This window comes from Brienomyrus brachyistius, unplaced genomic scaffold (assembly GCF_023856365.1).
Source record: "Brienomyrus brachyistius isolate T26 unplaced genomic scaffold, BBRACH_0.4 scaffold118, whole genome shotgun sequence".
Taxonomy (NCBI): domain Eukaryota; kingdom Metazoa; phylum Chordata; class Actinopteri; order Osteoglossiformes; family Mormyridae; genus Brienomyrus; species Brienomyrus brachyistius.
Window position 1 is genome coordinate 269,372 of NW_026042393.1, and position 18,999 is coordinate 288,370.

Here is an 18,999-nt window from a genome sequence, read left to right on the forward strand (position 1 = left end):
ATTGTACCTTTTAAGCTACAGAAAAGGACATGGAGGAACATTTCTGTACCATTGATGGTACATTAATGCTGTTTGTACCTTTGGGATGTTCCTCAGGGTCCCCAAATAGCAACTGGTCCTGGACCAGATCCACCTGCAACTCCTTAAATCTGGGTGCCAGTGACATTCAGGTACGACAGTCCAGGTTGCGGGGGGCCAGAGCCTATCAAGAGCGTATTGCTGTCGATTCGACCGGCAGAGCCTTAATAACGCGGCCTAAGAGGGTCGGGGCTGGCTGGGTGGCACTACCCGCAGAGCGTCCGTCCAGTCAACATTCTTGCGATCGGCAGATCGCAGCTTCGAACCTCACTCAGTGCTGTTTGTCTCTTTGCTGTCGCGACGACCGTTATAAAACAAGGTCTATAAGGGACGGTGGGGTGGCACTACCCGCAGAGCGTCCGTCCAGTCAACATTCTTGCGATCGGCAGATCGCAGCTTCGAACCTCACTCAGTGCTGTTTGTCTCTTTTCTGTCGCGACGACCGTTATAAAACAAGGTCTATAAGGGACGGTGGGCCGGGGATGGATGGGTGGCACTACCCGCAGAGCGTCCGTCCCGTCATCATTCTTGCGATCGGCAGATCGAGCTTCGAACCTCACTCAGTGCTGTTTGTCTCTTTGCTGTCGCGACGACCGTTATAAAACAAGGTCTATAAGGGACGGTGGGTCGGGGATGGATGGGTGGCACTACCCGCAGAGCGTCCGTCCCGTCATCATTCTTGCGATCGGCAGATCGCAGCTTCGAACCTCACTCAGTGCTGTTTGTCTTTGCGGTCGATTCGACAGCCTTATAACACGGCCTAAGAGGGACAGTGGGTCGGGGTTGGTTGGGTGGCACTACCCGCAGAGCGTCCGTCCAGTCAACATTCTTGCGATCGGCAGATCGCAGCTTCGAACCTCGCTGGGTGCAGTTTCTCTCTTTGCTGTCGCGACGACCGTTATAAAACAAGGTCTATAAGGGACGGTGGGCCGGGGATGGATGGGTGGCACTACCCGCAGAGCGTCCGTCCAGTCAACATTCTTGCGATCGGCAGATCGCAGCTTCGAACCTCACTCAGTGCTGTTTGTCTCTTTTCTGTCGCGACGACCGTTATAAAACAAGGTCTATAAGGGACGGTGGGCCGGGGATGGATGGGTGGCACTACCCGCAGAGCGTCCGTCCCGTCATCATTCTTGCGATCGGCAGATCGCAGCTTCGAACCTCACTCAGTGCTGTTTGTCTCTTTGCTGTCGCGACGACCGTTATAAAACAAGGTCTATAAGGGACGGTGGGTCGGGGATGGATGGGTGGCACTACCCGCAGAGCGTCCGTCCCGTCATCATTCTTGCGATCGGCAGATCGCAGCTTCGAACCTCACTCAGTGCTGTTTGTCTTTGCGGTCGATTCGACAGCCTTATAACACGGCCTAAGAGGGACAGTGGGTCGGGGTTGGTTGGGTGGCACTACCCGCAGAGCGTCCGTCCAGTCAACATTCTTGCGATCGGCAGATCGCAGCTTCGAACCTCGCTGGGTGCAGTTTCTCTCTTTGCTGTCGCGACGACCGTTATAAAACAAGGTCTATAAGGGACGGTGGGTCGGGGATGGATGGGTGGCACTACCCGCAGAGCGTCCGTCCCGTCATCATTCTTGCGATCGGCAGATCGCAGCTTCGAACCTCGCTCGGTGCTGTTTGTCTCTTTGCTGTCGCGACGACCGTTATAAAACAAGGTCGATAAGGGACGGTGGGTCGGGGATGGATGGGTGGCACTACCCGCAGAGCGTCCGTCCAGTCAACATTCTTGCGATCGGCAGATCGCAGCTTCGAACCTCGCTGGGTGCAGTTTCTCTCTTTGCTGTCGCGACGACCGTTATAAAACAAGGTCTATAAGGGACGGTGGGTCGGGGTTGGTTGGGTGGCACTACCCGCAGAGCGTCCGTCCAGTCAACATTCTTGCGATCGGCAGATCGCAGCTTCGAACCTCGCTCGGTGCTGTTTGTCTCTTTGCTGTCGCGACGACCGTTATAAAACAAGGTCTATAAGGGACGGTGGGTCGGGGATGGATGGGTGGCACTACCCGCAGAGCGTCCGTCCCGTCATCATTCTTGCGATCGGCAGATCGCAGCTTCGAACCTCGCTCGGTGCTGTTTGTCTCTTTGCTGTCGCGACGACCGTTATAAAACAAGGTCTATAAGGGACGGTGGGTCGGGGATGGATGGGTGGCACTACCCGCAGAGCGTCCGTCCCGTCATCATTCTTGCGATCGGCAGATCGCAGCTTCAAACCTCGCTCGGTGCTGTTTGTCTTTGCGGTCGATTCGACAGCCTTATAACACGGCCTAAGAGGGACGGTGGGTCGGGGTTGGTTGGGTGGCACTACCCGCAGAGCGTCCGTCCAGTCAACATTCTTGCGATCGGCAGATCGCAGCTTCGAACCTCGCTGGGTGCAGTTTCTCTCTTTGCTGTCGCGTCGACCGTTATAAAACAAGGTCTATAAGGGACGGTGGGTCGGGGATGGATGGGTGGCACTACCCGCAGAGCGTCCGTCCCGTCATCATTCTTGCGATCGGCAGATCGCAGCTTCGAACCTCGCTCGGTGCTGTTTGTCTCTTTGCTGTCGCGACGACCGTTATAAAACAAGGTCTATAAGGGACGGTGGGTCGGGGATGGATGGGTGGCACTACCCGCAGAGCGTCCGTCCCGTCATCATTCTTGCGATCGGCAGATCGCAGCTTCGAACCTCGCTCGGTGCTGTTTGTCTCTTTGCTGTCGCGACGACCGTTATAAAACAAGGTCTATAAGGGACGGTGGGTCGGGGATGGATGGGTGGCACTACCCGCAGAGCGTCCGTCCCGTCATCATTCTTGCGATCGGCAGATCGCAGCTTCGAACCTCGCTCGGTGCTGTTTGTCTCTTTGCTGTCGCGACGACCGTTATAAAACAAGGTCTATAAGGGACGGTGGGTCGGGGATGGATGGGTGGCACTACCCGCAGAGCGTCCGTCCCGTCATCATTCTTGCGATCGGCAGATCGCAGCTTCGAACCTCGCTGGGTGCAGTTTCTCTCTTTGCTGTCGCGACGACCGTTATAAAACAAGGTCTATAAGGGACGGTGGGTCGGGGTTGGTTGGGTGGCACTACCCGCAGAGCGTCCGTCCCGTCATCATTCTTGCGATCGGCAGATCGCAGCTTCGAACCTCACTCGGTGCTGTTTGTCTTTGCGGTCGATTCGACAGCCTTATAACACGGCCTAAGAGGGACGGTGGGTCGGGGATGGATGGGTGGCACTACCCGCAGAGCGTCCGTCCCGTCATCATTCTTGCGATCGGCAGATCGCAGCTTCGAACCTCACTCGGTGCTGTTTGTCTTTGCGGTCGATTCGACAGCCTTATAACACGGCCTAAGAGGGACGGTGGGTTGGGGTTGGTTGGGTGGCACTACCCGCAGAGCGTCCGTCCAGTCAACATTCTTGCGATCGGGAGATCGCAGCTTCGAACCTCGCTCGGTACTGTTTGTCTCTTTGCTGTCGCGACGACCGTTATAAAACAAGGTCTATAAGGGACGGTGGGTCGGGGATGGATGGGTGGCACTACCCGCAGAGCGTCCGTCCAGTCAACATTCTTGCGATCGGCAGATCGCAGCTTCGAACCTCGCTGGGTGCAGTTTCTCTCTTTGCTGTCGCGACGACCGTTATAAAACAAGGTCTATAAGGGACGGTGGGTTGGGGATGGATGGGTGGCACTACCCGCAGAGCGTCCGTCCCGTCATCATTCTTGCGATCGGCAGATCGCAGCTTCGAACCTCGCTCGGTGCTGTTTGTCTCTTTGCTGTCGCGACGACCGTTATAAAACAAGGTCTATAAGGGACGGTGGGTCGGGGATGGATGGGTGGCACTACCCGCAGAGCGTCCGTCCCGTCATCATTCTTGCGATCGGCAGATCGCAGCTTCGAACCTCGCTGGGTGCAGTTTCTCTCTTTGCTGTCGCGACGACCGTTATAAAACAAGGTCTATAAGGGACGGTGGGTCGGGGATGGATGGGTGGCACTACCCGCAGAGCGTCCGTCCAGTCAACATTCTTGCGATCGGCAGATCGCAGCTTCGAACCTCACTCAGTGCTGTTTGTCTCTTTTCTGTCGCGACGACCGTTATAAAACAAGGTCTATAAGGGACGGTGGGCCGGGGATGGATGGGTGGCACTACCCGCAGAGCGTCCGTCCCGTCATCATTCTTGCGATCGGCAGATCGCAGCTTCGAACCTCACTCAGTGCTGTTTGTCTCTTTGCTGTCGCGACGACCGTTATAAAACAAGGTCTATAAGGGACGGTGGGTCGGGGATGGATGGGTGGCACTACCCGCAGAGCGTCCGTCCCGTCATCATTCTTGCGATCGGCAGATCGCAGCTTCGAACCTCACTCAGTGCTGTTTGTCTTTGCGGTCGATTCGACAGCCTTATAACACGGCCTAAGAGGGACAGTGGGTCGGGGTTGGTTGGGTGGCACTACCCGCAGAGCGTCCGTCCAGTCAACATTCTTGCGATCGGCAGATCGCAGCTTCGAACCTCGCTGGGTGCAGTTTCTCTCTTTGCTGTCGCGACGACCGTTATAAAACAAGGTCTATAAGGGACGGTGGGTCGGGGATGGATGGGTGGCACTACCCGCAGAGCGTCCGTCCCGTCATCATTCTTGCGATCGGCAGATCGCAGCTTCGAACCTCGCTCGGTGCTGTTTGTCTCTTTGCTGTCGCGACGACCGTTATAAAACAAGGTCTATAAGGGACGGTGGGTCGGGGATGGATGGGTGGCACTACCCGCAGAGCGTCCGTCCAGTCAACATTCTTGCGATCGGCAGATCGCAGCTTCGAACCTCGCTGGGTGCAGTTTCTCTCTTTGCTGTCGCGACGACCGTTATAAAACAAGGTCTATAAGGGACGGTGGGTCGGGGTTGGTTGGGTGGCACTACCCGCAGAGCGTCCGTCCCGTCATCATTCTTGCGATCGGCAGATCGCAGCTTCGAACCTCGCTCGGTGCTGTTTGTCTCTTTGCTGTCGCGACGACCGTTATAAAACAAGGTCTATAAGGGACGGTGGGTCGGGGATGGATGGGTGGCACTACCCGCAGAGCGTCCGTCCCGTCATCATTCTTGCGATCGGCAGATCGCAGCTTCGAACCTCGCTCGGTGCTGTTTGTCTCTTTGCTGTCGCGACGACCGTTATAAAACAAGGTCTATAACGGACGGTGGGTCGGGGATGGATGGGTGGCACTACCCGCAGAGCGTCCGTCCCGTCATCATTCTTGCGATCGGCAGATCGCAGCTTCAAACCTCGCTCGGTGCTGTTTGTCTTTGCGGTCGATTCGACAGCCTTATAACACGGCCTAAGAGGGACGGTGGGTCGGGGTTGGTTGGGTGGCACTACCCGCAGAGCGTCCGTCCAGTCAACATTCTTGCGATCGGCAGATCGCAGCTTCGAACCTCGCTGGGTGCAGTTTCTCTCTTTGCTGTCGCGTCGACCGTTATAAAACAAGGTCTATAAGGGACAGTGGGTCGGGGATGGATGGGTGGCACTACCCGCAGAGCGTCCGTCCCGTCATCATTCTTGCGATCGGCAGATCGCAGCTTCGAACCTCGCTCGGTGCTGTTTGTCTCTTTGCTGTCGCGACGACCGTTATAAAACAAGGTCTATAAGGGACGGTGGGTCGGGGATGGATGGGTGGCACTACCCGCAGAGCGTCCGTCCCGTCATCATTCTTGCGATCGGCAGATCGCAGCTTCGAACCTCGCTCGGTGCTGTTTGTCTCTTTGCTGTCGCGACGACCGTTATAAAACAAGGTCTATAAGGGACGGTGGGTCGGGGATGGATGGGTGGCACTACCCGCAGAGCGTCCGTCCCGTCATCATTCTTGCGATCGGTAGATCGCAGCTTCGAACCTCGCTCGGTGCTGTTTGTCTTTGCGGTCGATTCGACAGCCTTATAACACGGCCTAAGAGGGACGGTGGGTCGGGGTTGGTTGGGTGGCACTACCCGCAGAGCGTCCGTCCAGTCAACATTCTTGCGATCGGGAGATCGCAGCTTCGAACCTCGCTGGGTGCAGTTTCTCTCTTTGCTGTCGCGACGACCGTTATAAAACAAGGTCTATAAGGGACGGTGGGTCGGGGATGGATGGGTGGCACTACCCGCAGAGCGTCCGTCCAGTCAACATTCTTGCGATCGGCAGATCGCAGCTTCGAACCTCGCTCGGTGCTGTTTCTCTCTTTGCTGTCGCGACGACCGTTATAAAACAAGGTCTATAAGGGACGGTGGGTCGGGGATGGATGGGTGGCACTACCCGCAGAGCGTCCGTCCAGTCAACATTCTTGCGATCGGCAGATCGCAGCTTCGAACCTCGCTGGGTGCAGTTTCTCTCTTTGCTGTCGCGACGACCGTTATAAAACAAGGTCTATAAGGGACGGTGGGTCGGGGTTGGTTGGGTGGCACTACCCGCAGAGCGTCCGTCCCGTCATCATTCTTGCGATCGGCAGATCGCAGCTTCGAACCTCGCTCGGTGCTGTTTGTCTCTTTGCTGTCGCGACGACCGTTATAAAACAAGGTCTATAAGGGACGGTGGGTCGGGGATGGATGGGTGGCACTACCCGCAGAGCGTCCGTCCCGTCATCATTCTTGCGATCGGCAGATCGCAGCTTCGAACCTCGCTCGGTGCTGTTTGTCTCTTTGCTGTCGCGACGACCGTTATAAAACAAGGTCTATAAGGGACGGTGGGTCGGGGATGGATGGGTGGCACTACCCGCAGAGCGTCCGTCCCGTCATCATTCTTGCGATCGGCAGATCGCAGCTTCAAACCTCGCTCGGTGCTGTTTGTCTTTGCGGTCGATTCGACAGCCTTATAACACGGCCTAAGAGGGACGGTGGGTCGGGGTTGGTTGGGTGGCACTACCCGCAGAGCGTCCGTCCAGTCAACATTCTTGCGATCGGCAGATCGCAGCTTCGAACCTCGCTGGGTGCAGTTTCTCTCTTTGCTGTCGCGTCGACCGTTATAAAACAAGGTCTATAAGGGACGGTGGGTCGGGGATGGATGGGTGGCACTACCCGCAGAGCGTCCGTCCCGTCATCATTCTTGCGATCGGCAGATCGCAGCTTCGAACCTCGCTCGGTGCTGTTTGTCTCTTTGCTGTCGCGACGACCGTTATAAAACAAGGTCTATAAGGGACGGTGGGTCGGGGATGGATGGGTGGCACTACCCGCAGAGCGTCCGTCCCGTCATCATTCTTGCGATCGGCAGATCGCAGCTTCGAACCTCGCTCGGTGCTGTTTGTCTCTTTGCTGTCGCGACGACCGTTATAAAACAAGGTCTATAAGGGACGGTGGGTCGGGGATGGATGGGTGGCACTACCCGCAGAGCGTCCGTCCCGTCATCATTCTTGCGATCGGCAGATCGCAGCTTCGAACCTCGCTCGGTGCTGTTTGTCTTTGCGGTCGATTCGACAGCCTTATAACACGGCCTAAGAGGGACGGTGGGTCGGGGTTGGTTGGGTGGCACTACCCGCAGAGCGTCCGTCCAGTCAACATTCTTGCGATCGGGAGATCGCAGCTTCGAACCTCGCTGGGTGCAGTTTCTCTCTTTGCTGTCGCGACGACCGTTATAAAACAAGGTCTATAAGGGACGGTGGGTCGGGGATGGATGGGTGGCACTACCCGCAGAGCGTCCGTCCAGTCAACATTCTTGCGATCGGCAGATCGCAGCTTCGAACCTCGCTGGGTGCAGTTTCTCTCTTTGCGGTCGATTCGACAGCCTTATAACACGGCCTAAGAGGGACGGTGGGTCGGGGTTGGTTGGGTGGCACTACCCGCAGAGCGTCCGTCCAGTCAACATTCTTGCGATCGGCAGATCGCAGCTTCGAACCTCGCTCGGTGCTGTTTGTCTCTTTGCTGTCGCGACGACCGTTATAAAACAAGGTCTATAAGGGACGGTGGGTCGGGGATGGATGGGTGGCACTACCCGCAGAGCGTCCGTCCAGTCAACATTCTTGCGATCGGCAGATCGCAGCTTCGAACCTCGCTGGGTGCAGTTTCTCTCTTTGCTGTCGCGACGACCGTTATAAAACAAGGTCTATAAGGGACGGTGGGTCGGGGTTGGTTGGGTGGCACTACCCGCAGAGCGTCCGTCCCGTCATCATTCTTGCGATCGGCAGATCGCAGCTTCGAACCTCGCTCGGTGCTGTTTGTCTCTTTGCTGTCGCGACGACCGTTATAAAACAAGGTCTATAAGGGACGGTGGGTCGGGGATGGATGGGTGGCACTACCCGCAGAGCGTCCGTCCCGTCATCATTCTTGCGATCGGCAGATCGCAGCTTCGAACCTCGCTCGGTGCTGTTTGTCTCTTTGCTGTCGCGACGACCGTTATAAAACAAGGTCTATAAGGGACGGTGGGTCGGGGATGGATGGGTGGCACTACCCGCAGAGCGTCCGTCCCGTCATCATTCTTGCGATCGGCAGATCGCAGCTTCAAACCTCGCTCGGTGCTGTTTGTCTTTGCGGTCGATTCGACAGCCTTATAACACGGCCTAAGAGGGACGGTGGGTCGGGGTTGGTTGGGTGGCACTACCCGCAGAGCGTCCGTCCAGTCAACATTCTTGCGATCGGCAGATCGCAGCTTCGAACCTCGCTGGGTGCAGTTTCTCTCTTTGCTGTCGCGTCGACCGTTATAAAACAAGGTCTATAAGGGACGGTGGGTCGGGGATGGATGGGTGGCACTACCCGCAGAGCGTCCGTCCCGTCATCATTCTTGCGATCGGCAGATCGCAGCTTCGAACCTCGCTCGGTGCTGTTTGTCTCTTTGCTGTCGCGACGACCGTTATAAAACAAGGTCTATAAGGGACGGTGGGTCGGGGATGGATGGGTGGCACTACCCGCAGAGCGTCCGTCCCGTCATCATTCTTGCGATCGGCAGATCGCAGCTTCGAACCTCGCTCGGTGCTGTTTGTCTCTTTGCTGTCGCGACGACCGTTATAAAACAAGGTCTATAAGGGACGGTGGGTCGGGGATGGATGGGTGGCACTACCCGCAGAGCGTCCGTCCCGTCATCATTCTTGCGATCGGCAGATCGCAGCTTCGAACCTCGCTCGGTGCTGTTTGTCTTTGCGGTCGATTCGACAGCCTTATAACACGGCCTAAGAGGGACGGTGGGTCGGGGTTGGTTGGGTGGCACTACCCGCAGAGCGTCCGTCCAGTCAACATTCTTGCGATCGGGAGATCGCAGCTTCGAACCTCGCTGGGTGCAGTTTCTCTCTTTGCTGTCGCGACGACCGTTATAAAACAAGGTCTATAAGGGACGGTGGGTCGGGGATGGATGGGTGGCACTACCCGCAGAGCGTCCGTCCAGTCAACATTCTTGCGATCGGCAGATCGCAGCTTCGAACCTCGCTCGGTGCTGTTTGTCTCTTTGCTGTCGCGACGACCGTTATAAAACAAGGTCTATAAGGGACGGTGGGTCGGGGATGGATGGGTGGCACTACCCGCAGAGCGTCCGTCCAGTCAACATTCTTGCGATCGGCAGATCGCAGCTTCGAACCTCGCTGGGTGCAGTTTCTCTCTTTGCTGTCGCGACGACCGTTATAAAACAAGGTCTATAAGGGTCGGGGTTGGTTGGGTGGCACTACCCGCAGAGCGTCCGTCCAGTCAACATTCTTGCGATCGGCAGATCGCAGCTTCGAACCTCACTCGGTGCTGTTTGTCTCTTTGCTGTCGCGACGACCGTTATAAAACAAGGTCTATAAGGGACGGTGGGTCGGGGATGGATGGGTGGCACTACCCGCAGAGCGTCCGTCCCGTCATCATTCTTGCGATCGGCAGATCGCAGCTTCGAACCTCACTCGGTGCTGTTTGTCTTTGCGGTCGATTCGACAGCCTTATAACACGGCCTAAGAGGGACGGTTGGTTGGGTGGCACTACCCGCAGAGCGTCCGTCCAGTCAACATTCTTGCGATCGGGAGATCGCAGCTTCGAACCTCGCTCGGTGCTGTTTGTCTCTTTGCTGTCGCGACGACCGTTATAAAACAAGGTCTATAAGGGACGGTGGGTCGGGGATGGATGGGTGGCACTACCCGCAGAGCGTCCGTCCAGTCAACATTCTTGCGATCGGCAGATCGCAGCTTCGAACCTCGCTGGGTGCAGTTTCTCTCTTTGCGGTCGATTCGACAGCCTTATAACACGGCCTAAGAGGGACGGTGGGTCGGGGTTGGTTGGGTGGCACTACCCGCAGAGCGTCCGTCCAGTCAACATTCTTGCGATCGGCAGATCGCAGCTTCGAACCTCACTCGGTGCTGTTTGTCTCTTTGCTGTCGCGACGACCGTTATAAAACAAGGTCTATAAGGGACGGTGGGTCAGGGATGGATGGGTGGCACTACCCGCAGAGCGTCCGTCCAGTCAACATTCTTGCGATCGGCAGATCGCAGCTTCGAACCTCACTCGGTGCTGTTTGTCTCTTTGCTGTCGCGACGACCGTTATAAAACAAGGTCTATAAGGGACGGTGGGTCGGGGATGGATGGGTGGCACTACCCGCAGAGCGTCCGTCCAGTCAACATTCTTGCGATCGGCAGATCGCAGCTTCGAACCTCACTCGGTGCTGTTTGTCTCTTTGCTGTCGCGACGACCGTTATAAAACAAGGTCTATAAGGGACGGTGGGTCGGGGATGGATGGGTGGCACTACCCGCAGAGCGTCCGTCCCGTCATCATTCTTGCGATCGGCAGATCGCAGCTTCGAACCTCACTCGGTGCTGTTTGTCTCTTTGCTGTCGCGACGACCGTTATAAAACAAGGTCTATAAGGGACGGTGGGTCGGGGATGGATGGGTGGCACTACCCGCAGAGCGTCCGTCCCGTCATCATTCTTGCGATCGGCAGATCGCAGCTTCGAACCTCACTCAGTGCTGTTTGTCTTTGCGGTCGATTCGACAGCCTTATAACACGGCCTAAGAGGGACAGTGGGTCGGGGTTGGTTGGGTGGCACTACCCGCAGAGCGTCCGTCCAGTCAACATTCTTGCGATCGGCAGATCGCAGCTTCGAACCTCGCTGGGTGCAGTTTCTCTCTTTGCTGTCGCGACGACCGTTATAAAACAAGGTCTATAAGGGACGGTGGGTCGGGGATGGATGGGTGGCACTACCCGCAGAGCGTCCGTCCCGTCATCATTCTTGCGATCGGCAGATCGCAGCTTCGAACCTCGCTCGGTGCTGTTTGTCTCTTTGCTGTCGCGACGACCGTTATAAAACAAGGTCTATAAGGGACGGTGGGTCGGGGTTGGTTGGGTGGCACTACCCGCAGAGCGTCCGTCCAGTCAACATTCTTGCGATCGGCAGATCGCAGCTTCGAACCTCACTCAGTGCTGTTTGTCTCTTTGCTGTCGCGACGACCGTTATAAAACAAGGTCTATAAGGGACGGTGGGTCGGGGATGGATGGGTGGCACTACCCGCAGAGTGTCCGTCCCGTCATCATTCTCGCGATCGGCAGATCGCAGCTTCGAACCTCACTCAGTGAAGTTTCTTTCTTCGCTGTCGCGTCGACACAAAAAACACATATACGAAAAACAGCACACAAGCAGGGAAGGCAAGTGGCGCTGCAGGCTAAGCCTCTTCATGTATGATCTGAAGGTTGCCGGTTCAAGCCCGGCCTCGGCAGAATAGTCACAGCGCAGACCCTAGGGGAAGGGCCATAGAAACAGAGTAACACACAGAAATGGGTGGTACAGAAATTATCTGCAATTTTTTTTTCTTAAAAAAAAAAAAAAAGGGGTGGTGAGTGGCTAATCTCTGTGCTTATGATCAGGTCAGTGTGCTCAAGCCTGCCCTCAGCAGAATAGTTACAGGGCAGGACCTCAAGCACACTGAATGATCCTGCTCTCTCTCTCTCTCACACACTCACACTCGCACGCACACACACACACACACACACACACACAGACACTCTCCAGGGTCACTCAGTGCATTCAAAGACCCACCCGGTAACCATCCTGCTGAGGGCGGACTTGAACCACCAACCTCAACTTTCCAATCACAAGCACAGCGACTTTGCCCACTGAGCCACTTACCACTCCCATTTGGCATTGATCTTTTCGTTATTTTGACTCTCAAACACGCAGCTTAGTGCTGTTTCTCTTTGCTGTCGATTCGACCGGCAGAGCCTTATAACGCGGCCTAAGAGGGACGGTGGGTCGGGGTTGGTTGGGTGGCACTACCCACAGAGTGTCCGTCCCGTCATCATTCTTGCGATCATCATGACGGAACGGACACAGAGATTCTTGCGATCAGCAGATCGCAGCGTCGAACCTCACTCAGTAGAGTTTCTGTTTTTGGGGAAAACAGAATCTCTTTATGTGTGATCAGAAGGTTGCTGGTTCAAGCCCAGCCTTGGCAGAATAGTCACAGCGCAGACTGTAGAAGAAGGGCCAGAGTAACACACAGAGACAGGTGACAAAAAAATTATTTGCAATTTTTTTTTATTCAAAAAAAGGGTAGTGAGTGGCTAATTTCTGTGCTTGTGATCAGGTCAGTGTGCTCAAGCCTGACCTCAGCGGAATAGTTACAGGGCAAGCCCTCAAGCACACTGAATGATCACTGAATGGCTGCTGCTGTGCCAGGACTTGTATGGACTCAGTGCCAGGTACAAGAGAACTGCAACAGAAATCGCAGCAGGTTTACCTGTGCAAAGTGTTACAAACTCACCTGCGCTAAATCTGCCAATCGCAAGAACAGTTGGAGGAACGGACACTCGGTGGGTAGCACCACCCATCTGTCCACCGACCCACTGTCCCTTAAGGCCACTATAAAGTTCTGCCGGTTGAAGCGACAGCAAAAGCAGAACTTGAGTGAGGTTCGAAGCTGCGATCTCCCGAACGGAATGTGTGTCGCATTACATGAATGTTTGTTGCACACAAAGCAAAGCGAACCCTCCAACAGCACCACACAATCCCCACGACGAGGACCGTCCTGAAAGCTGACGCAGCCCCCACCACCCTGAGGACGTTTCACATTCTTGGTGCGTCCGAGTCACAATAGTGCTGCATATATAGTGCATATATTTAATGTGGGGGGCGGGGCGTAAAAAAAACAGAAGAGGCACTGGGAGACTGGCCTGTGAAAAACCGTGTGTTAAGTGTCTGTTTAATTAAGGAAATGGCACTGTGCTGGTGACACTGCAAACTGTAACGGCAAACTCAGGCCACCGGGGGTCTCGTTCCTTGGGGCATGTAGTTAGTGCTTAGTATTTAGTGTTGGTAGCTAAGCTAGATGTTAACTAACAGGACGAGGGACCCAGCCCCCCAGGGAGAGTAACATTGTATACCTTTGTTTTGGACTTTGCACTTCGGACACTAAAATTAACCTCGAATGTAAGCATGCTATGATCACTATCCAATGGTTCTAAAACCTCTAATTTTCCAATCCTATCCTGGTTATTAGACAAAACAAGACCAGGCACACACAGAGAGAGACAGAGGCACACAGAGAGAGAGAGAGACAGAGGCACACAGAGAGAGAGAGAGACAGAGGCACACAGAGAGAGAGACAGAGGCACACAGAGAGAGAGACAGACAGAGGCACACGGGCAAGCAGGAAGACATACAGACAGACACAGCCTGCCTGTACTTTTTAAGCCTTTGTGGGGAGTCGCTTGTTCCCCAGCAGCAACACCAGGACGGCCCCCTTACTCACCCTTATTCCCACACACGTCACCCATCATGCCCTCTATCCCATCCAAAGTGAGCACAACATACCACGATGCTACATCACCCGCAAGTAACAGTAAGACTATTCTTGCATTTGCCTTAATTACGAAAGAGTCCTAAAGACTGCTAACATGCATATAGTTTAATTGTAAAGTCGGTATAATTCTGAAATATTAGAACATCGCTTACAAACACGCTCTCCTGCTCACAGGAATGACAGCACTATGTTTATTAATTAGCAAAAAATATAAACAGGAATGGATAAACATATGCCTCCATCGAGGAGAAAATGTCAGACATGCGCTGTACAGCAAACCTTAGGTTATTATTCCCAGCTGTGTCCAGCTCTGGTCATGTGACTGTCTGATGGGCCAATCAACAGAGCCTGTCGCACTCTTGTCACGAACATGCTGCTGGGGATGTGGGGACGTGACGTGGGACACGAAGCTTTGCGTTCTGCTCAGCCGTCTCCCTCAGCCCGGGGGGGCTCCACGAGGCCGAGTGAGGGCCAACAGCCAGAGATCCGGCTTTCAGTGCCCTAGGACATGGCCGAGAACTTTCTACTTAACCCAGTTATTTCAGCTTGCATATGACAGCAGGTGCTCAGCAAGTCCAGATAATACAAAGCAAGAAGAGAATACATTAGTTACACAAAAATATTAATATATATCATCTTACACTTCAAATATTAATAATCTGCTTTATGACAATCCTACACCCAGAAAGATTTATGAATGGTGGCCCTATACAGGAGGAAAAGTGCAAAGGTGATATTACATTAAATGGTGCGCAGCCTGGCCCCCCCCCCCCCCCCCCCCGCCTCTGATCCCCGGGCGGCCGCTCACTCCTCCAGCAGGCGGAGGGCCAGCCGCCCCAGACACCGGCTCAAAGCTCCCACAGAAACACGAGATTATCCCCGAAGCCAGAAATCACAAGCGGAGGGCATGTCGGCCTGCATGTGCCGAGCGCTGGTCTCTGAGCGACAGCGCACAGTCCCAGGCAGAGCCACCCGCCGGCGACCCGAGAACAGAGGCAGCAAGGGAAATGGTGACGGCATGGACTAGGAGTGACGCCAGGGGGCGCCCTGGGCCAGGAGATCCACAGTGTGACAGCAGCTCTGGGTCTCCTCTTCAGTCCCAGCTCTCCCAGTCCTCCTCCTCCAGCTGCGAGACAGAAATACACCCAAGAGTCTCAGGCCAACCATACAGGCTGCCTCTCATACATGGAGCCTTCGCCTCACAGGAATGACGAGCGTCTGATACCTCCCCAGGGCCGCTGACTTTGGACAGCACAAGCTGAACCTCCTCCTCAGTCATGTCCAGGTCGAAGTCCTTCTCCCAGTCCTCACTGACATCTGTACTGGAACCTGAGCCAGACGGAGAAAAGAGCCTTAATGAACACTGCTCACTAGACCTGGCCCCAACCCCCTGACCACAGACAGAGCAGCTCCATCCTTTCTCACCTTTCTCGCCGCTGTTGGGGGGAGTAGACTTGCCACTGTCAGAGTTCAGCTCAAATACCCGAAGGTCCTGGGGCCCCTCTTCTCTACCAGATTGGCCCCTAGGGGGCACCTTCAGCCCCGTGGCCTCGTCTTCTGCTTTTCCAGCTCCTGCTGCTGCATCCTGGGTGGGTGGTGCAATCGCGTTGAGTCCCACGCTGGGCGCTGGAGTTTGGAGGGACTGCAGAGGGTCGCCTGGAGCCTGGGGATCCTCAACAGGCACCTTGGTCGTCTTCTGAACCGGAGACTCCTCTGGCAGATTCTCCAACTGGGTCGGGAGGCTGCAGCTCTCGCTGGCCGGCTCAGCCTGCTCTGGGGACGAGAGCAGAGGCTCCTCCCACCGGGACGCAGAAGCTGCCCCACAGAACTGGTCTGAGAACAGAGGAGGGGTTTAGGCTGTGAGCACCTTCTGTCTACAGATGGTCAGACTGCGCAGCCAAGTTCAATAAGGATCAGAACGAGGTGCATCTCATGTGTACTCCTCATGTGAATAGTGAACATCCTTCTGAACGACGCGTGGGCTTAAAGGTCCAACAGTGATATCATTACTCTGGGATTCAAAACCATAATTTGTACGAGCAAAGACCTCAAAACTGCTGAGCCAAATCGCACATGTGACCTACCACGGGCACGCTCCTCCTCCTCATCTTCCTCCCATCTAGGGGACTCTGAATAGGCAGTTCGCTCCGCTCTCTGCTTCAGTGCGACTCTCCTGGCCTCCTCCTGTCCAAAAGGTCAAAGTCTAAAAGACTCCAGCTGAACCCAGGTCAGTCTCAGCATCACACGCAGGAACAGGCTGTCCCAGGCAGCAGGGCTCCCGGCACCAAGAGCAAGTCAGACTCTTTTAGTTCTTACAGTTTTCAAGTTTTACAGCCATGGCAGGTTTGGACAGCCAACATTGCAGGCAGCAGACAGGCGTGACTCAAGACTTGACCACTAGATGGCAGTTTGACTGTACTGTAAAGGAATACATCAGTTCTCTGTAGGGCTGTTGCGATCATGTCATGATGTCATCGTGCTTATATGGCGCATGTGCAATAATCACCAGGGCTTTAGGTAACGGGTGAAACATTGTCAGTACGCTGGCTTTCTGGTACTATACAGACGTTTATTTGCGTCCACAGTTCAGTAAGCAGATTAGTGGTGTCCCTAAAATATTAATAAGATATGTGCTGTGACGCCCAAAACTTAGTGATCTGTATAAAATCTACCTATCTTTATGTTTAATAAATGTGTAGGACTTTACGCTGCAAAAACAACACCACACCCCATTTACCCATAATATTTTCTTTTTCAAAAGATGTTGTAGCTGTTGAGCTGTCCCTTTCTTCACCGCCGCACATCGTTTCCATCATTTACTAAAACAGTAGCATGTGGCTCCACTAGCTGAATTTAAAAAGACTATTACATTTTGGGTGTCAATATGCATCTCACTAATATCTGAGGCACCACTACTCTGCTTATCAAATTGTCGGGTGCAAGTAAATATCCGTAACGAAGCAAATAGCCTGCGCTGGGGCCATATAACCACGATCACATGCACACGTGACTGCGACAGCCCTAGTCCTCAGTAATCATTATCAATAACAACAACATTTTAGGATTTACATTTAAATTACCAGCCATGAGGTTTGGGCCCATCCCTCAGTCAGCCCAGATATGTCCTAACCTGCAGGGCCACATGCCCCCACCCCCCTCCCCTCCCCTCCCCAAAGGATTTTACCTGATCAAGCTGAAAAACCCTATAAAAGTAACGCTGCCAAAATTCACTGTGTGCCACAGCTGCGGGAACCTGTCATTTAAAGAGCAAAGAGCCAGCATCACATGGGTTATTACACCACATAAGAGAGAAAGCAGCTACACCTGCGAAAACTCCCCAAGAGAGCCGACACAGCAGGGGGGGTTGTACCATTTTGGTGTACAGGGCCCGGATTGAGGGGCTGTTGACCAAGAGCTCTGAGATCTCGCCCTTCTTGTCCTCCAGATGGAAGCTGGAGAGCCAGGTGTCAAACTGCTCTAGAGGACCTGATGAAAAGCAGAGTGGATAGAGAATGCAGCCATTTTCAGGTACGCCTCAGCTCGAACCCGTAACTCTGCCATCCAGCAGGCCGCCTGACAGTTACATCACGCCTGCTCATAACCCAGAATGAGCAGCGAATTATCGCCACCACTGCATGCACACCTGACACGGTGGGGGGGCTCACCGTCAGGCTCATTGCAGTAGGTCGCTGGGTCGGCCTGGAGGCTGTACAGACGAGCCTGGGGGCAAACACACGTGCTGGGGGCAGAGCTTTCACACACAGCAGGGAGACGCTTTCTCTCACAAACACACTACAACCAGGAAGATGACACTCAGCGTGTCGGCAGTACTATGCACTGCCAGGGGTCAGGTTACCACACCCACTGGCCGATTCTGCCTCACTGTCAGTATCAGAGGAAAAGTGCATAAAAGGCCAGTAAGGACCTCAACGAATGACAATCACCTTCGCGCTGTCATATTCCTCCGTGGTCCCAGTGGGCGTGGCCATCAACGTGATAACGTCACAGTCAATGGTTTTGTCAGGGGGCGGGGCCAGGGTGTCCGTAATCACCCCCAGAATGTTAGACAGGCTCTTCTTCACCTTCTCTGTGGTCTCTGAGGTGCCCTCCACCTGCGAACAGCTTCAGCTGCTTATCCACATGGCGCATTACACAGCGCCTGCTCAATGTCTACTCTGACTGCTTTTATCTATTACAGTAATCAGAGCAGAGTTATTTATACCGCGGTCACGCGCTGCTCCGCGCCGCCCCTGGTCGCCCCCCACTCACCGCCAGCCGGCTCCGGACAGCGCTGGCCGTGGCCGCGATGGAGCAGGCAGTATCATGCTGCACCACACTGCCGAACTCGGACAAATCCCGCTTCAGAAACTCGTAGGCCTCGGCGGACTGGGCAGAACGCAGGCACACACGGTCACAGGGTGCTTACACATCGCGAGAGGCTTAGACTTAAGGTTAGGTGGCCGGGCTTACCTTATCCCGGACCGCCTGGAAGCTCTGCTGGAACCAGCCTCCCCACCAACCTTCTTCCCTACAGCCAGAGACATTAATCCGGAATAAGAGCGCTACAGAGCTTGTGAAGTCGCCCATTAACCCGCCGGAGCCGTGGCTCGGGCCCTCAAGCCACATCCCGTCGCGGTGCCGATACCCCTGTAGCGGTTACGGCCTCCTGCCCCCCTGGCTATCAGTAAGCAGACCCGGGAGCGTTTCCTCCGGCCGCGACGGCCCAAAAGCAGCGAGCCCGGCGGCCAGCAGACACCGCGGACTGACACACGGAGCGAGCCACACGGCTGCATTTCAGATGCACAGCCCCTACGCAGGCATGCAAGGGGCCGAGCCGTGGCAAGCTGGAGCTCCGGACTTACCCGTCAGCCATCTTCAGGGCACAACGTCACATAGTAAAACAAACGCTGTCGTCATTGAGTACGGGTTCCCGGAAGGGCCATACTGTCCGAGGTCGGTATTGGGCCTCGCGTTGATGTTGTTGTTGACTGAGACAACAACAACAAATAAATAATAATGATAGTAGTAGTAATAATAATAATAAAAATAATGGTTTTAAAAACGCTACAATGACCCAGCTGCTACGCTGCTTAGACCCCTAATAATCAAGAACGATGTTCTTTTGATACATACTGCTTATCAAAGTGTGCTACTAAGCGGTTCTGGACAATCTCGGGTTTATTTTTCCACGTGCATAAATCTATGGTACTTTGGTGTGGAATCGCGCTATGGTA

General features: G+C 54.7%; 1 protein-coding gene across 1 annotated transcript; it reads right to left on the reverse strand.

Annotated features, from left to right (window-relative positions):
- Positions 1-13,942: 13,942 nt before the first annotated feature.
- bsdc1 (BSD domain containing 1) lies at positions 13,943-18,710 on the reverse strand. The gene is made up of 11 exons (XM_049004755.1): positions 18,628-18,710; positions 18,236-18,293; positions 18,035-18,151; positions 17,710-17,877; positions 17,431-17,485; positions 17,136-17,251; positions 16,950-17,018; positions 15,850-15,949; positions 15,191-15,598; positions 14,991-15,094; positions 13,943-14,891 (listed from the first exon to the last, which is right to left on the reverse strand). The coding sequence occupies exons 1-11, from the start codon at positions 18,636-18,638 to the stop codon at positions 14,859-14,861; spliced, it is 1,239 nt and encodes a 412-aa protein (XP_048860712.1). The 5' UTR covers positions 18,639-18,710; the 3' UTR covers positions 13,943-14,858.
- Positions 18,711-18,999: the final 289 nt, after the last annotated feature.

Bases quoted from the DNA above. Each gene is read 5' to 3' on its own strand.
- bsdc1 (XM_049004755.1), bottom strand. The intron at 17,252-17,430 runs GTGAGCCCCCCC...GCTTTTCATCAG, and splicing joins CTACTGCAATGAGCCTGACG to GTCCTCTAGAGCAGTTTGAC. The intron at 15,599-15,849 runs GTAGGTCACATG...CTCTGTTCTCAG, and splicing joins GGAGGAGGAGCGTGCCCGTG to ACCAGTTCTGTGGGGCAGCT.